Raw genomic sequence first — 20,143 nt, forward strand, 5'->3', positions numbered from 1 at the left:
CCTTTTGGAACAATCTACCACTTGAGATACGGCTCTCTCCCTCCCTTATGGACTTTCGTCGTCGGACCAAAACTTTTTTATTTTATCAAGCTTTTAATTGTTAAAGGGAAATGTCTCCGACTTTTTAGTAATTATTGTTATACTTTGTTTGATTCTGTACTAATGAATTATTTTATTTTGTTCACCGCTCTGAATTTGGATTCTCTGAACTAGAGCGGGATATAAATCTGTAAATAAATAAATAAATAAATAAATAAAGAGATTTGCATATGATGGAGCCATGCGAGTCCCCATAGCTCTGCCTTGTAGTTGCAGGTCGTGTTCTCCATTGAATGTAAAGTTGTTACAAGTCAGGACTAGCGTAGCTCAAGTTGTGAGAACCTCTGTTGGAGGATTGTTCATATCTCTGGTGTTAAGGAACTCATTTAAAGCCTGAATCCCATCATTATGTGGTATATTGGTGTAAAGAGATGTGACATCTAAAGTAGCTAGTATAGTATTGTTGTGGAATTGATACGGCTTGTTTAAAGACTCAGTTTTAAGCAAGAAGTCCTTGGTGTCTTTGATATACGATGGGAGGTTTTGCACCATGTTTTGTAAATTTAAATCAATGTACAGAGAAATCCTTTCAGTAGCTGTGTTGTTACCTGAGACAATTGGGCGACCAGGATTGTTGACTTTGTGGATTTTAGGCAGCATGTAAAACCTTCCAGGGGTGGGATTTGGATTAACAAGGAGATCAGCAGTTTCCTCTTTAAGAAGTTTCCTACTTGTAAGGTTTTGTATAGATGTAATGATACAAGTATTGAGATCTGTGGTGATGTCTTTGTCAAGAAATCTATATGTTGTTTCATCCTTTAGTTGTCTTTGACCTTCTGCTATATAGTCTGTAGTGTTAAGTACCACAACAGCACCACCCTTATCTGCAGGCTTGAAGACAATATCGCTTCTCATCTGAAGGTTCCTTAGGGCTATTCTTTCTTCTTTGGAAAGGTTGTCGTGAGTAGGAGTTGGTGTGTGGTTGCTGATGACTCTGTTTATTGATAAGAGAAAGGTTTCCAGGACTGGATTCCTGTTAATGTTCGGTGTCCAAGTTTTAGGTGGCAGAAACTGTAGCAGAGGATCTCTATTGTAGAGGTCTATGTTGTTCTTAGAGTCATCATATGCAGATGAAGCCCTCTGAGCATTCCATCCTCAAAGCTCTAAAACTGCCATCTTGGTAACAGCATTTGTATGTTGGCAGCTGATGATGGTGGAAGCTGAAACGTTTTGTTAATACAATAAAAACCTCTGTTTGGTTAATCACAATTACGTATATATATATATATTAGGTGTTAGGTCCAAACCCAACACGCGAGTCACCTCTGTCAACCCCAACTCGCTTACACCCGAGAAAGTGCGGAGTTGAGTGCAAATGAACCCACTATCAGAGATTAAATAAAGACAAGACAATTCCTTTGCAAAGGGGACCCAATACTTACAAGCCAAAGCAGGTCAGCATGGGAACCTCGTTTATTGATAGCTTAGGGTATATATAGCCTCTCCCCAAAGTTTACAATATTGGGGTAACGTCATAAATACAAAAGAAGCAATTGCAGTTGTTTCAACCTTAAGATATGTAGAAGGAGGTAAAAGGGGTGTAGGGGAAGGACACAAGTGGAAACATTGAGATTGCCTTTCAGACTCTATGTCTGCATATTTCGCATGTCCTTGAGATAAGCATTCTACATCCATAGACAAAGGGAAATCTCAGAAGAGGAGGCCCAGCTGCAACCGGGCGCCCCGAAATGGAGACAGACATGAAATTACTACGCTTGCATATCAAAGGTTTTACAAGTCAAGGTCTGTGGGACATCGGGATAACTTTTAACATTTCTATGTGAGGCACATTTGTAACAATAAGCAAGGTTATAGGCATAGTTGTGAAACAAGAATGCATAATGGTAATGTTTCCAGCTTAAACCGGCTTTTATTATTCGAGCCACTGGAATGTAGGTAAGGGTCAGGTCACCAGGAAATAAACCGATATTTTATATCAAAAGTCATTCAAAGGCCACTTTGGTTCAGTTTCCCATGATGCTCAAGCTGTTTCATTACAAGGCACGTGTTTTATAGTTCTGCAGGGAACTGGATCGCAAATTCTGACCCAACATTAGGTGATTAACAGAATCCTTCTAGGGATCCAGAGCAAGCTTGAGTGAAGTTCTGTTTGTTGCTTTCAAAACTGTCTTATGTATGTATATATATATATATATATATATATATATATATATATATATATATATATATATATATATATCCTGGTAATCGGTAATAACTCATTTTCAAGAGACTTGCTTTGCACAGAACACCAGGGACCAACCTGTTCCTCCAGGATAAGTATCAGTTTGGCAAACCGGAGGCTTCTTGGATATACAAATGAGGAAAGCAGTGGTGGGTTTTTGTTGTTGTTGAAGTTATTAGGCAGCAAATGACAAATGAAAGGAAGTGTGCTTGGCTCACAACTGCATTCAGTCTCGTAACTTGTCAACTTCATTGGCCTGAGGGTGTTAACGGTGCCAACTAAGCGCCCACAGACAGAAGAATCATGCAAGGAACACTCTCTGCATGGGACCTCAGCCAGCCAGGGAACATCTCTCTGACTGGCATCAAGCACTCACGTGTTAGGTTATGGGGAATATAGCCAAAGCATGGTGTATCTCCCCACATAAAACAAATTCATGCACAGGCATCTTCCAACCAAATTATCTTGGAAGACAATGTTACTTGGTCACGAGTGATTGCCAACCTGACCTCCTGCCCATTCCCCTTTGCTTTCTCCCTCCACATATGGGGCTGAGTGGCCTCATGGTTGTTCTTGCCTTCTCTTCTGATGCCTCCACAAAACTCACCTTTTCAGTGATGCTGTGGTAAATGCTGCAGTGCCCTCCCCACAGGCACACCCCTTCTACGGGGAGAGACACACTCCCTGTTCTGCCAGTTCCAGTGCGGCATCTCCACCCATTTCCTGAAAATGGGGGCATATGACACTAGTCAAACCCTGCCCCTTTTAACTGTAAAACCTGGCGGGAGCAACTCGCATGTTTTTTTTTTTTAAACAAATTTAGCTTCAAACAGATTTTGCAACTGATTGGCAGATCAACTAGTTGCCCTTCCAGGTGTGGCCAATGGAAACACTTTGCTGTAGATGACTAGTGTGCTCACAGCCCAAGACCATACAACAAAAATGCCCTCTGACCAATACAGACATATGGCTTCAATACCAAGCCTGACTTTTTTCTCACCCCGGCTTTGCTTAATATCCAGCTTGACAAAGAGTTCTGTTGAACTCAAAAGCTTGCTTACTGTTCTGTGACATTTTGGGCTTTTCACTTTTTTTTTTTATTGGCAGTTTGACCCTTAGATGTGCATAATAAATGTCATCTCCCCACCCACCCCCAAGCCTAGTTTACTTGGTGGGCTTCTTCTCATGGAGAAAAACCTATTTGGCATACAGATGATTGATAAACAGTGCCTCAGGAGATGACATCCTTGTCCCTGATGTGGTTAGCAGCAAGGCTTCCTCCCTGCTCCATCAGCCTCCTGCCCCTTTTTCACACGGCTGTTGGCATCTCCTCTTCGGCTGCAGGCCTATGTCCACTGCGAGTATGATCCCTGATATTCCCTGAGAGTGTGATCCATTGAACAGAAGGGGAGTTTCTTCTGAGCAGACATTGCATAGGATTGCAGTGTTAGTCTTCATTCCCAGCTGTGATCCAGCCTTAAAATAACGGCATTTGCCCACATCTTTTGCTCCCCTTTTTTTTTCATCGCCCGTTTCAGATTGTAAGCTCCTTGTGGGCAGAAGTCTGTCTACATTGCCTGTGTAACACTGAATAAAACCATCATCATCTTAAACCTGCTCCCTGTTCCAAACAGGGAGCCAGTTTAAGAATATTATCTTAACCCTCATCATTATCAATGATAATTTCTACATTCCACAGCGTGAGATCGCTGCTAGTTGGATAATCAATCCAGCCAATTGCTCGAGTGATGTACAGCAAGCTTCTTATCTGCACAGTGGCCACATCTGCTTTTGCAAACAAGTGTCCTGAGGACAGTTACCATTACTGTTTGTGCCCTGGCGTCTGATCCAGCCGCTGGGGCATTTCTTCTAGGGGAAAGGAATCGATTTTGCACACCCATACGCCCAGTCCTGAAAAGAGCCCCACTGTGACAAGGACGCCTTTCTACTCTACTGTGTCTCCATCCCTGATTTTCTCTTGCCCCAGAACAAGAGCACCAGCAAGGCAGCCCTAACAGCAGCTCTGCTATCCTCAGCACTCTGGCTTGAGCCAGCTTCATGTGAAATCCTAGGCATGCTTTTGCTTCTTCAGCCTGGCTCTAATATCAGCAAAATCTCTGCCTTCGCCAGACTCCTCATCCTACCTTATAAGACAGATCTGTATCCCCCCTCCCCCGAGTGACTAATGAAAAAGACAATTCCGGGAAACCTCCGCCATCCAGCTTCTCCTGGCTGCAATGTATTTTCTTATTCAATCTGACTGGAGCAATATTCTGGCCTGATTTGTATGGAATCCGGCAGGCAATTGGTCTTCTGCGCAGAGAAAATGCAAAAGAAAGAGAACAAAGATTCCCTGGCAAGTCAAGATGATGGATTGGTCTTCTGACAAACTCAGATATGTGTGTGTGTGTGCATGCATGAACAATGAAACACACATACACAGGATGCAACAGTCCCTTGCAGCTGTTTAGCAGGAGTACAAATGAGGGAGTTCCAACCGGGAAGCTGCCGTATAATGAGTCAGACCATTGGTCCATCTAGCTTAGTGTAGCCTACACTGGCTGGCAGCAGCTATCCAGGGCTCTGGGCAGGGGTCCTTTCCAAACCCTGCCTGAAGTTGCTGGGGAGTGAACCTGGGACCTTCTGCATGCAAATCAAATGCTCTGCCACTGAGCGATGGCCCTGCCACCGCAACCTTATATTTGCACATCCTTGATGCTCTTGAGAGCCAGCGTGGTGTAGTGGTTAAGGTGTTGGACTACGACCTGGGAGACCAGGGTTTGAATCCCCACACAGCCATGAAGCTCACTGGGTGACCTTGGGCCAGTCCCTGCCTCTCAGCCTCAGAGGAAGGCAATGGTGAACCACCTCTGAATACCGCTTACCATGAAAACCCTGTTCATGGGGTCGCCGTACGTCGGGATTGAGTTGAAGGCAGTCCGTTTCAATTTTTTTCATGCTCTTGCCACTTGGCTCTTCCAGCCCCCCTCCACCCTCATCCCCTCCCCTGTATTGTCATGTCTCTATCATGGCCGGGGAGGAGCAAGGGGGATAAATCCTTCCTCCATAAACCCAATTCCCAGTTTTCATTAAAAAGAGAGGAAAAAAGTAAACGTTTGTTGTAGGGCCTGAGATATGAGGCCTGTCTCTTTTTTGGTGAGAAACTAGCCTTCCCCCCACACCCACTTTCAGTGTTTTACTTTGTCTCCTCTAACAGGAAATAGTCTTGCAGACAATCACCCATGATCTCTACAATATAGATTTAAGGCCCTCTAGAAAGGTGTCATTTTCTCAGTGTTACAGGTTATCCCTTCCTAGCACACTCTTATGGCTGTGATGACATCTTCTTAATATACTTGTACAGGCCCAACATAGAATTTTTCAGAGCATTAAGGCTTGCAGGAAACCCATCTTGTGCACAAACAGGAAAGTGTGTGTGTGTTTGTGTGGAGGGTGCGCGAGAAACTCACATGCAAGAAGCAAAATGTTTTATTTTGTATAAATCAAACAGCAGCTTCCAACAGATATTGTCTGCTGCAGCCCAGCTCCCTCACATGCACAGAAATGTGGTTGTGCCTTCTTGGCATAAGGAACTCAGGCAGCTCCAAACAGGGAGAAACCAGCATCTAGGATCAAAAACAATGCCTATGGATCCATCACTGATGATGCTTTTGATGAAACCCTGGCACCTGGAGAGGGGGAGGAGGAGGAGGAGGAGGAAGAGAGAAATGTAGATTCCAGAAAAAATAAACAGAGATTTGTCAGGATTTCCAAACACCTCATTTCTGATGTTAAGAATGAGCTTTCTCCCATTTTCTGGTCCATCTTGTTGCATATCATAATCTTAGGTGAACTGACCAAGAGCTGAGCTTGCTAAATTAAAGCTAAATGTTCAAAGCTAGCTCACATCCTGTAAATGTCACACAAGTTGCAGATGAATGAAAACATTTGCAAAATCTGAGCTGCTCAGATATAATTTCTTAACTGATTCCTAATGAGCTCATTTGCCAGCAAGCTAAGCTGAGGACACTAGATTGGAACCAGAATTATTAAAGTTTGGCAGAAGGAACACAGTGGAGCAGAATTATCTCAGAATTTTTCTCATTTCAGAGGACATAATGCGAGCTTTACCAAACTGGAGCCCTCCAGATAGTTTGGATTACATCCCTCATCAGCTGCAGCCAGCACTGATTTCAGAATAGTTTCCAGATCATGAGAAAGAAAAATCCTACTCTATGATGCTGCATTTACAGCACTGTGTCCTGTCCTTGGCACCACATTTCAAAGAGGACACTGACAAACTGGAGCATACCCAGAGAAGAGAGACCAGGATGGCGAGGAGGCAGAAAACCAAGTCCTATGAGGAACAGTTGAAACAGCTGGGAAGATTAAGGGTGTGTGTGTGTGTACCAATGGTAGCTGTCCTTAAATATCCGAAGGGGCGTCCCATGCAGAAGATGGAGCAGACTTGTTCTCCATTGTTCCAGAGGGCAGGCCTACTTCCAATGGGTGGAAATTGCAGGGAAGCAGATTTCAGCTAGCCATGAGAAAAGCCTGCTAATGGTAAGAATTGTGTACCAGTGGAATAGCCTTCACAGGTGCAGAAAATGGACAACCATCTCGGACCCCCAAGGTATCTTGCAACTCTAAAATGCTATGATTCTATTATTTAGAGGGTGAATAGGCTCCCTTTGGGTGGAAGGGCAGGATATAAATTTTAATATTAATGCTGATGATAATAATATCTACTCCAGTTTTCTTGCTTTTAATCAAGAAAATTTATCAGGGGTGAAAACACAAGGACACGGGTGCTGGGTCATAGAGAGTGGAGAGGGGAACCTGACAACAAGCTAGTGGGTTTGCACGATTGCTCAGTGCCAATTTGGTGTCCCTCATGCTGCCCTCACACTCAGAATTTCTTCCCCCTACTTGCGATCCTTCAGAGTTTCTGTAGGAAGGAAAGGCTCAGAAGAACAGCAACTCCCTGCGTTTTGAAAGGGGAAAGCAGCACAAAATGTGCACACATACTTCACATGTATATTTTGTTTTTGTATTTTGAAAAAAACCTGAACTCAGAATGTGTTCTGAGTTACCCTTTTCATTATTGCTCCTTCTCAAGTTCCTGGCTTGGATAACAGATGCCAGGGCTGAGAGTGAGAGCGAAGTGTCCCTCTCCCCTCTGCAAAACTCCAGTTCCCCATGACTGATTTAAAGCAAAACATCCTGGGCCACCTCAGTTATGCAGATAGGGCTCCCTATAAAGAAATGTTTTATTAACACATCCAAGCCGCCTGGTGTTGCTTTAGCAGATTTGATCACAGCAGGACCTGCAAGCTAGTCCAAAGACAGCCTCTTCACAAAATGCTTTCTAATTTGTTTTAAGCACTTAACTGCAGCAGTGGGGTGTTCGTTTGGGAGCTGGCACATAAACCCAACTCAGGGAAATAAATCCTCATTGCAGACATGGCCAAGTAACTGAGACATTCAGAGCCACTGGATACTTTGAGCCTAAAACCAAATGTTTGTGATGCAACAGAAATAGGGGCTTCCATTGGGACATGGTTCAGCTCTGCAAGCTGCTTTCCTCAGGATAATACAGAATGGTACATCTGTTCACGTGCCCACCAACTCATCCCAACCTTAGGGTTTGGTGGGGGAGCTGTATAATTTTGAAAATAAGCCACACCCCATAAAACCAAAATAAAATACCCACTGTACATACACAAACAAACCCAATTGCACTGAAATATGAAATGAACGTTAAAAAAAGTCATCCCAAACTAGAAGATATTGCAACCCTTCATAGAAAATGATTGTGCTTTGGTGTTGTGGAGAAGCCACTGATACTATATTCCCTTGGAGCATAGATGGTGCACGTCATGGAAACCACTCCATAAAGAATGTGATGCAGGAAGGGAAAGCAAATCTCCGACATGAAACATGAAGGGCCTGGAGATGTTTGGGGTGTCATCGTAATACATTTGTGATGGTAGCTTCGTGCCAGTAAGAGGAAGGGGGCGATCTTTTGAGTGCTGCTTGTTTTACACATGGGATCTGGTGGAATTCCTAAACTCCTAGATGGAGCTGGTATAAGTCAGTTTTCTATTACTGTATATGCCTATCTCATAACTAACACTTGTGTTTATCCCACAGTGACCTGAACTGGACTGAGGACTGTTGAAGTGCTCGGTGAAAGGCAACAAATTAGGTATGAGCCTCCTTAGTCTATCAGTTTGTCAAGAGGGAACCTTAACAGTACTCATTCCAGTTAATGCCACTATTAGCTATGAGATAAAGTTGTCCATCAGGCCAGGCATCACCTACTTTGGCTGGCAGCAGCACTACAGGGTCTCAGGCAGAGAGATATCTTCCCCATCTCCTGCTCTCTGGGACCTTCTTACCTGGAGATGCCAAGGAGTGAACCCGTGACATTCTGCACACTACAGATCTATGGCCCCTTCCCTCTACATCTATAAATTAGAATGAGCCTCATTCTCTTGGTTTGAAGCACAGCTCAGCAGCCGCAAAGATTGGAATATGGAGCCTTCTACCTGCATGGCATGGCCCTCTCATGTAGGTTAAAGAAGAAGATACTGAGCTGAGGACACCCCAAAGACTTCAGCTGCCAGTGTCCCCATCCATGCAAGCCATATCCAGATGTTGAGTTGGGGCTGGGCTCTGTTGCCCACCTCATGAACTCCAGCACATCATGGCTCCTTATATTACATCCTAGAGATCAGGCTGTCAACTGAATGCTAGTCCAAGGCAAATCTTTGAGCTACCCTGGCCCTCTTTGTCCTGGATCTAAATTTTTATTTTGTAGGGAAAGGTATATTTATATCTGAGAGAGGCAGTGTGAGCATTGGCCTGTAAAAAGATAGGGCAAAGATTCCACCATGGAGATGTCCAAAGGCTTGGATTCTACCAGGATTGATTTCAGACCTGGCCAGGTAGATGGATACCACGACATGCTGAACAAGTTGTGGCAAGTTAAGGTGCCCAAGAAGAGTGCAAGGAGAATCTACCAATCACCAAATGTCCTTCAGACAACCTAGTTGGCCAATGTGGTGCATTCCAGATGCTGTTGGACTCCATCTCCCATCAGACCCAGTCAGCATAGCCGGTGATCAGCGATGATGGAAGTTGTCACTCACAGCATCTGGAGATGAGTACCACATTAGCTATCCCTAACCTGGTTCCACCAGTTCTGTCACTTGGTATTGGCAAAAGGCAACATTCATTAGAAGGGAAACTGGTCTCTGGAATCCACTCAGCACTGAAGATGTCAGCAACACTTTACCTTACTCTTTTCCTAGGTATTTCATCATGATACTATTTACATCATCTTCTTTCCCTTCAGCCTCAGACCGCTGGCTGTCTTTGGCATCCTCAGTCGTTGCTTTTCCAACACATCCTTCCCCTTCCAGTCTTTGGATCCTTGGCCGACTTTTGATGCTGTCAGCACTTTTGAAAGACACAACCGATCCAGAAGACGAAGACGAGTCAGAGAGGTTGCCAGGGTCCTCTCTGGATTTTGCTCTTGGCATTAAAGTGGCCTTTATCTCAGAAAGGAAAGTGCGATTAGGGGACACTTGGTCTTCAAAACGGACGCTCATGGGCCGCTGGCCTTCCTTCCTCTCTTTGGAACCTCTGGACAAGTTGCTGGTTGACTGGATTTTCCGGATGGCTGGGAGGAACTCATCCACATCATTGTTTGTTTTCCTCTCATAGCTTAGAGTTGGTATTTTCCAAGAGAGTGGATCACTTTCTTGTCTTTCACTTGGAATGTCACCAAATCTTCTGCTTTGAAACACCAGAGGTTCTTTCCCTAGATCAGCATCCATAGTTTCTTCCAGGGACGTTTCCAGGCAACTTCTCCTTGGCTTAACTCGCAAAGTACTGAACGTGTCGCCACCCAGAGTTGGGGAGCTGAGCTTTGAGTAGGTGTCATCTATGTTCTGAATGAGGGAATCATAGGATCCAAACTTAGAGATCCTTTTCAGAGCTGGGGAGAGGGCTGGCTGTGCCATGTTCTCAGATGATATGCTCCTCAGACTAGAGGAGCGAACCAGGGCAGCTCCGACACTTTCCCCAAGTGCATCCAGAGTCACTGGGAGATCTTCATCATCCTTCAAAGTCTTGCATCTTCTAAGGGATGAGGCCCCTGTTGTTTGATAAATAGGCAACGAGGAGGTATCATCCAATGCTAAGTTTCCTGGCTCTTTATCTTTCAGTCTTTTTCTTCGTAGCTCTTCAACGTATTCAGAAAGTGCAGAGGAGGAGCGTGACAGCTTGTCTTCTGTTGAAGGAAACATCCTTCTACCCACAGATGGGGACAAAGGACTTGATAATTTCTTTTCTGCCACTGCTGGTAATGACACCCTTCTCATCATGGATGGAGATGCAGCTCCTAACTTTGGGGGGGTTAAAAATTCCTCCTTAGAAGTGGGTTTCCCATATTCTTGTCTTCGAGCACCGAAGGAAGGGCTTTCAGCTTTGCCAAAGTCAGGATCCCCTGCATTCCTTCCATGTTCCCTTATTTTTGCCAGCTGGCTCGTTTCTTGATCCTTGTTTATCCTGAGACAAAAGGTGAAACAGCAACCGCAAAGTGTTAAGTGTGACAACACATCACAGCCCAACTTCAATTACCAGAACTATTTTTAAAACTAAAAAAAGAAGGGGAAAAAGCCTTTACTGAATTTAAAAATTCACTATGGGGTGGATCCAGACTTAGTCATGTAATTAGTAATGAATAACTTAAGGCCCATTGATTTCAGAGGGTCTTCTCTGAGTTATGCAAGTCTGCATTCAACCCTATATTTTAAACAAAGAAGAAAGAAAATAAAGCAGAATTGTAAATTCCTATGGACAGTATACCAATTTAACTATTTGTATTAAATTGTGAAAATATCCATGTGCTGGGACTGGGAAACCTTCTTCAGTCTGAGGGCTAGTCCCTCGTGAGCAATCTTTCAGGGGTCACTTGCTAGTGATGGACAGGACCTGAGGCCGGAAAGTGGACAGGGGGTAGGGATGGAATTCACTTAGTGGTGCCGGTTCAGTTGCATTCCATCGAACTAGCAGGTGGTTCTGTTCTGTGTTCATTTGCTTTCTGTGATCTTCTGCTTTTACCATTTTCGGTAAAGTCAGTTTCACGTCAGCAAAGCAAAAGACACAGTCTGGTCAGTTGCATGTTAGCCAAAATCCAGCATTCTGGATTGGTTCGCAAAGACAGCAAATGTGCAAACCAAGCTCAATTGCGGCGAGATTCTTGGTCCCCCCTAATGGGTGGGAACCACAGACATGGCTCATGCAGCAGGCTTCATTCCAGCCATGCTAAAGCCAGAGGTTTCCACACGGGCACACCTGCATCTGCATCCAGAGAAGCAAGAGGCATGTTTGTTTAGTTTCTGTGTTAACCGGCTTTTAGCGAGGTGGCACTGGTAAAAAATTTGGAATACTGTTCCTATGGAAATCAGGCAGGCACCCACAATCCTGGTATTTTTCCGCCTGCAGGAAATATTTCTGTTTTGCCAAGTGTTTTAGAGAATTAATTTGATTCAGCGCTGGTCATTTGTTCTGAGTTTTACGATTTTATGGTGTTTTAATGATTTTTTTGTGGACCACCATGATTTTTTTGAATGAGTTGGTGGTTTAAAAATACTCTTAGGAATAAATAAATAAATAATCATATTTCAAAGACTCATTCCAAACAAGGGGAACAAACACTCAAGGAGGGTGCAAAACAGGTGTGTAGAGGGGTGTGGCCAGGAAAGAGTCCTAAGTAGGGATGGGAAGGCCTGGAAAAAACAGAAAAAGTTGGGGAGTTTAAAAAAACAAAACAAAAGACTTAGGAAAAATAGGGGGCAGGGAAAAACAAATTCCCCCTATTTTTTTCCTGGGCCTTCACATTTCTAGTCCTGAAGGGCCACATTTGGCCCTTGGACCCAGGGTCCCCCCCACATCATAAGTCTACATATGCTCAATCACTGTATAAACTGTAGAATTTCCCCATGTAACAGCTGAGCCACTGTTATCCCTTAACAGTGAACTCCACATCTCTGGTCACCTCTGTGGACCAAGAGTTTGTAAAGTAGCTGACTTCCAAGCTTTTGGCAACAACATATATGGCGTAGGCATCATGCACACAACTAATGTTGTATGTTATGTTCTTACTTGTCCCTCTGTTGCTCCAAAAAACTTTGCTGGAGGGTTGAACTGAATCCCATACCCTGCTCTGTCTTTGATACCTGTTACAGCATTTTGCCAGCATTTTTGGCCTTTGGCCACCAAATATGGGCAAATCAGGGATGCAGCGACCACAAGGTTCACCTTGTTTCTGTAGCATTTGGAAGTACTGTAGCTTGATCTGTTTTGGATCCATTCTGTGTCATTCTGATTCAATTTGTTATTCAGGTCCAAATTTATCTGTTAAACCCAAAGCTCTGTTTGTAACGGGGAATCTAAAAATGGCTAAAACTTGTTTCCTTTTCAAGTAAGTGGATGAAACCTGCAGGCAAAAGAGCCCCTCTGGAAAGCCTGTGAAATTTCACGCAGGTCCATCCAGGGTTTTTTTTCCTAAAGAAGAAGTCTCTTACACTTTTATTTTCTGCCTGAACTGGATGAAAACTACAGGCATGGTCACCCCTCCTGAGGGGATGGAGCCTGCCAAATTTCAGGAAGTTAAAGTAAGGCTATTCTCCCACAAGGACAAACTTTACCATTTGGAGGGGGAATAGAAAGCAAGCCCCCCCCAGTTTTTTGGGTGGCAATCAGTTTGAAAACTGGGGACATGGGGGAGGTACCCCTGGATAAAAAAATCTGCCACAGTTCAGACAAATAGGTCCGCGGCTAGAGTGCTATTTATTTATTAATTAAACGTGTTAGCTGCTTTTCTACACATATATGCGCACTCAAAGCAACTTGCAGTTAATTTAAACATTAAAATAAAAAAGTAAAAGATTAAAAAAAATATAAAACAGTAAAAACAAAAACAATACATAAGTACATTGCCTTCTGAGGAAGGCAACCCAACAGAAGCGCTCCAAAAGCCTTCCAGAATTAAGAACCACCAGCCACCAGCCTTGCTCCATGCCCGTTGGTCCACTGGCCTTTGCCTCTGGTCACAGCCACATCTGGGAGGTTCCCCACAAGGGAATGTGGCCCCCACGCCAAAGAGGGTTCCCCACTGCTGTTTGCTCCTTAGCTGTTCCATCCAGGGCGATGGATCCTGATGTGCTGGACAAGGGCACCATCACCGGTGCATGACAGTCGTGTGCTGCAATTGGCATTGCTACACCACCTCTGGATGTTTTTGGCTTTACGACCTGTGCTTTGACTGAATCACCACAATTCAAACACATCCAGAATTCTCAAAGGAAGTATAATATTTAGATTTAATATTTACATTAGAAATGTCTCCTGGTGTATCAGCTTTCCCCCTGTGTTGTGGAAAGTAATTTCTGAACATCATTAAGCTAATCACAAATGGCTAAATTATTTATTTGACATATATATTTATATCCTTCCTTGTGACCAAGCTTAGATCTCCAATTAGGATAGCTAGGAATCAGAGATGCACAGTTCGAGAAATGTCTTAAGTCCTTCGTGGGCGTTCTATTTATTAAAAATGTGCTGCCTTTTCTACTCTGACAGAAGATGGTACTTTTAATGATGCAACAAAACAAATATAAAACCAACAAGATGTTAAAAATGCTATGACAATTCATCAACAGACGTAGCAGCCCAGCTACAGCAACTAAGGGCAGCTCCTCATCAATGCAGCCTCCAAAAGTGAATTGGAACAGGAGAGTCCTGCAGAGCCTGTGGAAGAATAACGTAGACATTTCTGGGTGAAACCGAAAAAAGGCTACTGTTCAAAATTTGCAACTCTATGAATTTTCTAATGCAACCCTCGGATCATATAATGTGTACAAAAATGTGTACTTTAGGGGAAGGTATGTACAAAACTGGATATATTAGTGAAAATACACACTAAACTGCATTCTGTGAGGGGAAATTGCTTGGGAAAGTGTAAATATTAAGTAAAATCGCATACAAAATGTGAGTATGAGGAGAAGCATGCACAAAAATGCTGACAGATTTCATGAGGAATTTTTTTAAAAAATGCAAACTGATGCAAAAATGTGACATACTAAACTTCAGACTGGAAAAATGATAAACGGATATAGAAAATTATGGGAATTTGCTTTGCTGGAGAAACTGACACAAAACTTGAAACTCGCATCAGGCACTAAGAAGAAAGACACTTTCACGGAACAAGGGATGCCCTTTATTAAATTTACAATCAAGGAGGAAAATCTTTGCCAAGTACCCAAGCCCAGCGGTTGGCTCCATGAACTCATATGTTTGCCTTAAACACTGTAATAGCTCCCTCACAGAACAAAACGGGGTCGTCAGGGAAGGAGAAATTTGTTATAGTTCCTTTCCTGTATTATTTTGGGGGGAAAATAAAACTAAAAAAAGTGATAAATGAAGACAGACCAAAATTGACACACTTGTCTTCCCTGTTTATGGGTTTAAGTGTGGTAAGAGCAAATCTTATAAATATTCAAGGTTATGCCAGGGATATGTTGCAAGCTGGGTGGCTTAGAATCTTACCGAGAGCACGTACACATCGTGTGTCCAATTCCCAGTACTTGCTGTGCCATGAAAGTCTGCACAGTTCCACACAGAACTGGAAAGTTTTCATCACACCCAGACTATGAAAGCATTTGCAGAGATCTCTCTTTCAATGCCAGACACAAAACGCAGAGGATGGTAAGGATAACAATGGTCAACTAGACTTGCAGAGCTACTAAATGAGAAAAGGGTTTCTGGGTTTGCAGAAAAGCTTCCTGTCAGCTGTTTAATATGGAAGATGCCACTCCCAAATCAAACTCTCCCCCCCCCAAACTCTTTGTGCCTGCATTGGAAGGAGGCCTCCATTCAGAACGTGTCGTTTTCTTTAAACAGGCAACAAAAAGCTTTTGCACTCTGAAATGGAGAAAGGAAATGCCAGAGAGCTCACTATGAAATTATACCTGCATCCTTTGAAAAATACAGTTGTTAAAGATTTAGCCTTCACAATAATAAACCCTTCTGGCTAGGGAGAAGGGATGTAGTTGCCATAGCAACATTATGTCAGTCTGTAATCTCACACACAATGCTGGGCATGTTGAGATCCAGGTCTGCATTAACCTGGAATGAAATTTACATGCGGAAATCTCTTGGGTATCTGTGCTGGGAAACGGATCCGGATCAGGAAGGGGCAAACTTGCCAAGCAGCCGGTGAATCTCCCCTCTGCCTGCACAGCAAGCAATACATGGTACCTCTTTGCCACCACTGTGGCAAGAAATAGCCAGCAATGGGAGAGGGGAAAGCCAGCCTTGCGAACTAACCTTGGCTAGCAACAAACAAAGAAGTGGGTGAATCCTGAACTGGGGATGAGCCCAGACCAGTCTTAAGTTCATTTCACCACATTTCCCATGAATTGAGGTTTTTCTTTTAAAAAAAAAAGAGTGAAAATTTATACACATTTCTCCGAATGCACACATATTTGTATGCTGTTTTGCCTACTGTACACATTTCTGCAAGCAATGTTCCCTAATATAATTCATTTTTGTATGATGTAAGTAAAAAAATAAAAAGTTATTTTCACTAATGCATGCATGTTTGTGCATGCTTCCCCCTAACATGCATAATTTTTTTCCATTCTGTTTTTGGCTGGAGAGCTACATTATTTTTGGAGATGTGCGCGTTTTGACAGATTGCTGCCTTTCAGTTCACGTATAGGTTCAAGAAGTGTGAACTGAGCAACTTTCATCCCCATCCCTAACAACAGTCACTCTTTTTTTGAAACAGTGACTGAGCGAGATGGATTCCTGGACCAGCCTGGGCCGAATCTTGCCATACCCAAGTGGTCATATCATGAAATCAGCATGCTATATTCCTTCCTGTTTTAGTGTACTCAGCAAAGATGCAAAGTACCTTCCCTATCCATCTGGGAGGAAAAACAGCCTGGCATCCTTTAAACTAATTCAAAGGACTTGTTTTCAGGAGCTGACTCATTGTTATTGGGTTAGTGGAGAAACTTACAGCACTGAGGTGTTTGGGGCTGAGCCAAGCCTATGTCCTATTTTTCATGAACATTTTTTTTTGACAGTCCCAAAGAATGCTTTCTTTTTTCACTAGGAGTGTCAATAATATTGATTGACTGATTGACTGATTGATTGATTGATTGATTGATTGCACTTGTATACCGCCCCATAGCCGAAGCTCTCTGGGCAGTTTACAGCAATCAAAAACATTAAAACAAATATACAATTTAAAACACATATTTTAAAAACAATTTAAAACATAATTTTAAAATTTAAAACAATATAAAAACAATTTAAAACACATGCTAAAATGCCTGGGAGAAGAGGAAAGTCTTGACCTGGTGCCGAAAAGATAAGTGTTGGCGCCAGGCACACCTCATCAGGAAGATCATTCCATAATTTGGGGGCCACCACTGAGAAGGCCCTCTCCCTTGTTGCCACCCTCCGAGTAATGCTTGCCTAAAATGTCCTCACTATCCCTCATTCTCAGTTGCCCTCACTTGGTTTTAGTGAGGGCACTGCACACCCAAATTTGGTTGGTTACCAAATGGTGTTACATAATATGTGTCTGAGTGGATGGAAGGGGGGACCAGCAGCATGCTTTGGAATACAAAGAACAGAACAGCATTTCTGAAACAGTGTATTTAAAATGCAAATTAGTTTTTGGAAGAAATTGCTAGGTTTGACCCCCAAAGTTGTTAAGTGGGAAGTATTTGGCACAACCCAGTGTTGTGCGCCAGCTATGGGAGTGAACCGCTTGTGTATGGGGGCAATGGGGAACTTGCTTAATGGTGCCACCCTTGCTTAGATGAGGAAAGTAGGGCACCCATTCAGCCTAGCAGATTAAAACAGCCATTCAGCAGCAATCAACACAACAGGCTGAGAGATCCTGGCCAAGTTTTGCCTCTCCTGTCTTTTTGCCTTCAACCCCGGGCAGAAAGAAGAAATTGGGGAAGAAATTGTTCCACTTGGCATGCTGCTGGCAGTTTGCTAATCTCTTAAGGCAACTTGACTTTCCTTTACATGCAGCTACCCAGAGGGAGAAAGCAAGTCAGATTAAAATTAGAGGAGAGAGCTGTTGAACATAATGAGCCTGGCACTGTAGACACCCCATGGCCTCAACAGCGTCACACAACCACCTCCTTGCTTGTCACAACAAAGCCCGTGAACCATGCACAGAGGCTTTGCCTGGAGTGGTGTGTGTGTGGGGGGGGAAGGCTATCAGCTGCTGCAGCCTTGATCTTGCTTGCCCTCCCCAAGAACTGTTCTCCACTGGAGCCGTCCCCCCCTTAATTCTATGTAGCCCAAAGACTGCAACAGTTCTGAATTAGGAGAGAGGAACCTGTTATGTAAATTTGTATAAATGAGTAGAGACCCTCTGAGATGCGTGTGTGCCAGTATGTGCATTTATCTAAGAAAGCAGGCTTTTACCCTGATCACTGAGACTTAAGACTTGGTAAAATAAGAAAAAGCTACTTTATTGATAGAGATACATAGCAGATAAGAAAGGCATACCTAGTTCTAACTAACTAAGTTGGAGGTGCAAAGCCCATTCGTGGGCATTGCCCTCATGGCTCAGGAGAGAGAGAGCACAGACAAAGGTGTCTCCTCTCTCTTGGACAGTTGGGGAAGAGAGGAAGAGAGAAGGGCGGAAGGAGGAGGGGCAGATAAGCTTCCCTAAGCATATCAGGAAGGAAGGAAGTCAGAGCATCACAGGTAAAGGTAGCCAAGCCTAGCTATTTGGAGGACCCTAACTCCCCTCTGGAACATAAACAAAAGAATAGGAGTTGTTCTTGCCCAACTTCCAACAGAACCAACCAGTTTCCCCACACACACACACACGCATTCTCCTTTCCACCTTGTCCATCACTGATTTTCATGAGAGTTGCCCCTTGGGGATCTTTGGAGCCAGCTGTGATCCTGCTCAGGGACTGTGAGGCCAGGGATCAGGGTGCTGGTGGCCCTATCGGAAGAACTTAATTTCAGTCCTGGAGTGTTGTGACTTTGTTGATGCTATCCAGCTGGCTCCAGACACACACCTGCCTTGCTAAGGGCCAGTACATTGCATAGAATCGTAGAATTGTAGAGTTGGAAGGGGCTTATCAGGCCATCGAGTCCAACCCCTTATTTCATTAAACACATGGTTAAGTAGGGGTGAAAGGAGTTCAAGAAGTGCTGGCCCGCTGCGGCACAATCCTTGGGAGGTGGCCGTGTTGCTACATGCCGCCTGAGTTTGACACCAAAGTTAAGGCTTCCACTCCCAGTTCCAAAGGGCTGGAATTAAAGGAGCAAGTGGCAGGAAATCCTCTGGCTGCCAAAGGGGTTCCAGAAGGGCTGCATTCACAAAGAGAAGGAAAGGCACACCCAGAGGTCCCCTCCTTAATGATTAGACCTCATGCCACGGACTGGGAGCCTGTTTTTCAGCTTAAAGTTACCACAGCCGGTCTATGTACATCTAGAATTAGATCAGCCATCCGATGAGAGCTGTAGTCCCAAACATCTGCAGGGCACCAGGTTGGGGGAGGCTGAACTAGAGGAAATGGAGGAAGTCTCATCTCTGCTATGAGACTTCTGGCTGAGGGAGGGCAAATTGAGCTTTGTGCCTTTGTTTCTCCAGCCCAGAATCCAATAACCTGCACCCACTCATTGTATCTCACAAACCCGGACTTGGGTTTAATTTCCTTCTTTCCACATACAGTTTGCAAAGCAAGGAACACCATCACCACTGCAGTGACAGCCACTGGAAAAGTGGCTATGAAGCTGAAACTATCTGGTGAGCAAGCACTCTCTTGTTCAGGTGTGGTCTCAAAAAGGCATGCAGTCCTCTCCTGTGCAGAAATGTGCGAGATGTAATCCCGGGATGCACAGACATCATCTTTGCATTTGGGACACACTTTGCAGACCCCTTGCTTTAAAATCTCACAGTGCTTGCCAAGGTGCATGTGGGGCAACCTAGGGGGCGAGCATGTTGGGGGGGGTGACATACATAAGCATGTACAGAACTAGCAGCGCACCAAGCTCAGTGATACTATTGTAAAGAGCTGGTTAAGAGGACTCGCTGGAAGCCTCCGCCCAAACTGAGTGGCTTGGCTTGTAAGGCCTCCGAGGGATTCTCATGATCTCAGGTGCTGGCCTTGCTGCAGCCTTGCATTACAAATGCTTTGAGGGCATTTATCAGAAGAATGGCTGCCCCTGTGCAAGTGACAGCCATCCTAGGCCCTGAGAACATGCCTTTTGGTTACTACAAGAGATGTCCAAGCTACTTGTTGCTTAGATTTGCAAGAACTTCACTGCACATGTGTGTGTGTGTGTGTGTGTGTGTGTGTGTGTGTGTGTGTGTGTGTGTGTGTGTGTGTGTGTGTGTGTGTGTGTGTGTGTGTGTGTGTGTGTGTGTGTGTGTGTGTGTGTGTGTGTGTGTGTGTGTGTGTGTGTGTGTGTGTGTGTGTGTGTGTGTGTGTGTGTGTGTGTGTGTGTGTGTGTGTGTGTGTGTGTGTGTGTGTGTGTGTGTGTGTGTGTGTGTGTGTGTGCAAGGGGGATGCAGCACATCGCCTGCCCATCAAAGCCATAAGTGCATCGCAAATGATTTTGTTCCTCTGTTGCCTTAGAAACTAGTTCAGGCTTCAACAGCTCCAAGGCAGAGCAGGAGGGCGGGCCGGCATACTCTTTGCTTCCTCAGATTGTCAGTCATAGTGTCTGGCCTGGTCTCAGAGCTGGCTTCAGCAAACAAAGAGGCAGAACTCTCTTTCTAGTGCTATAGCT

At 44.1% G+C, this 20,143-nt stretch overlaps 1 protein-coding gene across 3 annotated transcripts in view; it reads right to left on the minus strand.

Annotated features, from left to right (window-relative positions):
- Positions 1 to 5,755: 5,755 nt before the first annotated feature.
- Positions 5,756 to 20,143, minus strand: part of MYO18B (myosin XVIIIB) — a 238,848-nt gene continuing 224,460 nt past the window's right edge. For all 3 annotated transcript variants that reach the window (XM_061603517.1, XM_061603518.1, XM_061603516.1), the window contains 2 exons: positions 9,585 to 10,861; positions 5,756 to 5,973 (listed from right to left, as the gene is read on the minus strand). In XM_061603517.1, the coding sequence (XP_061459501.1) occupies positions 9,586 to 10,861 (1,276 nt within the window). In that variant the 3' untranslated portion in view covers positions 5,756 to 5,973; position 9,585. The remainder of the gene's footprint in view (positions 5,974 to 9,584; positions 10,862 to 20,143) is intronic.

Source organism: Rhineura floridana, chromosome 19 (assembly GCF_030035675.1).
Source record: "Rhineura floridana isolate rRhiFlo1 chromosome 19, rRhiFlo1.hap2, whole genome shotgun sequence".
Lineage (NCBI taxonomy): Eukaryota > Metazoa > Chordata > Lepidosauria > Squamata > Rhineuridae > Rhineura > Rhineura floridana.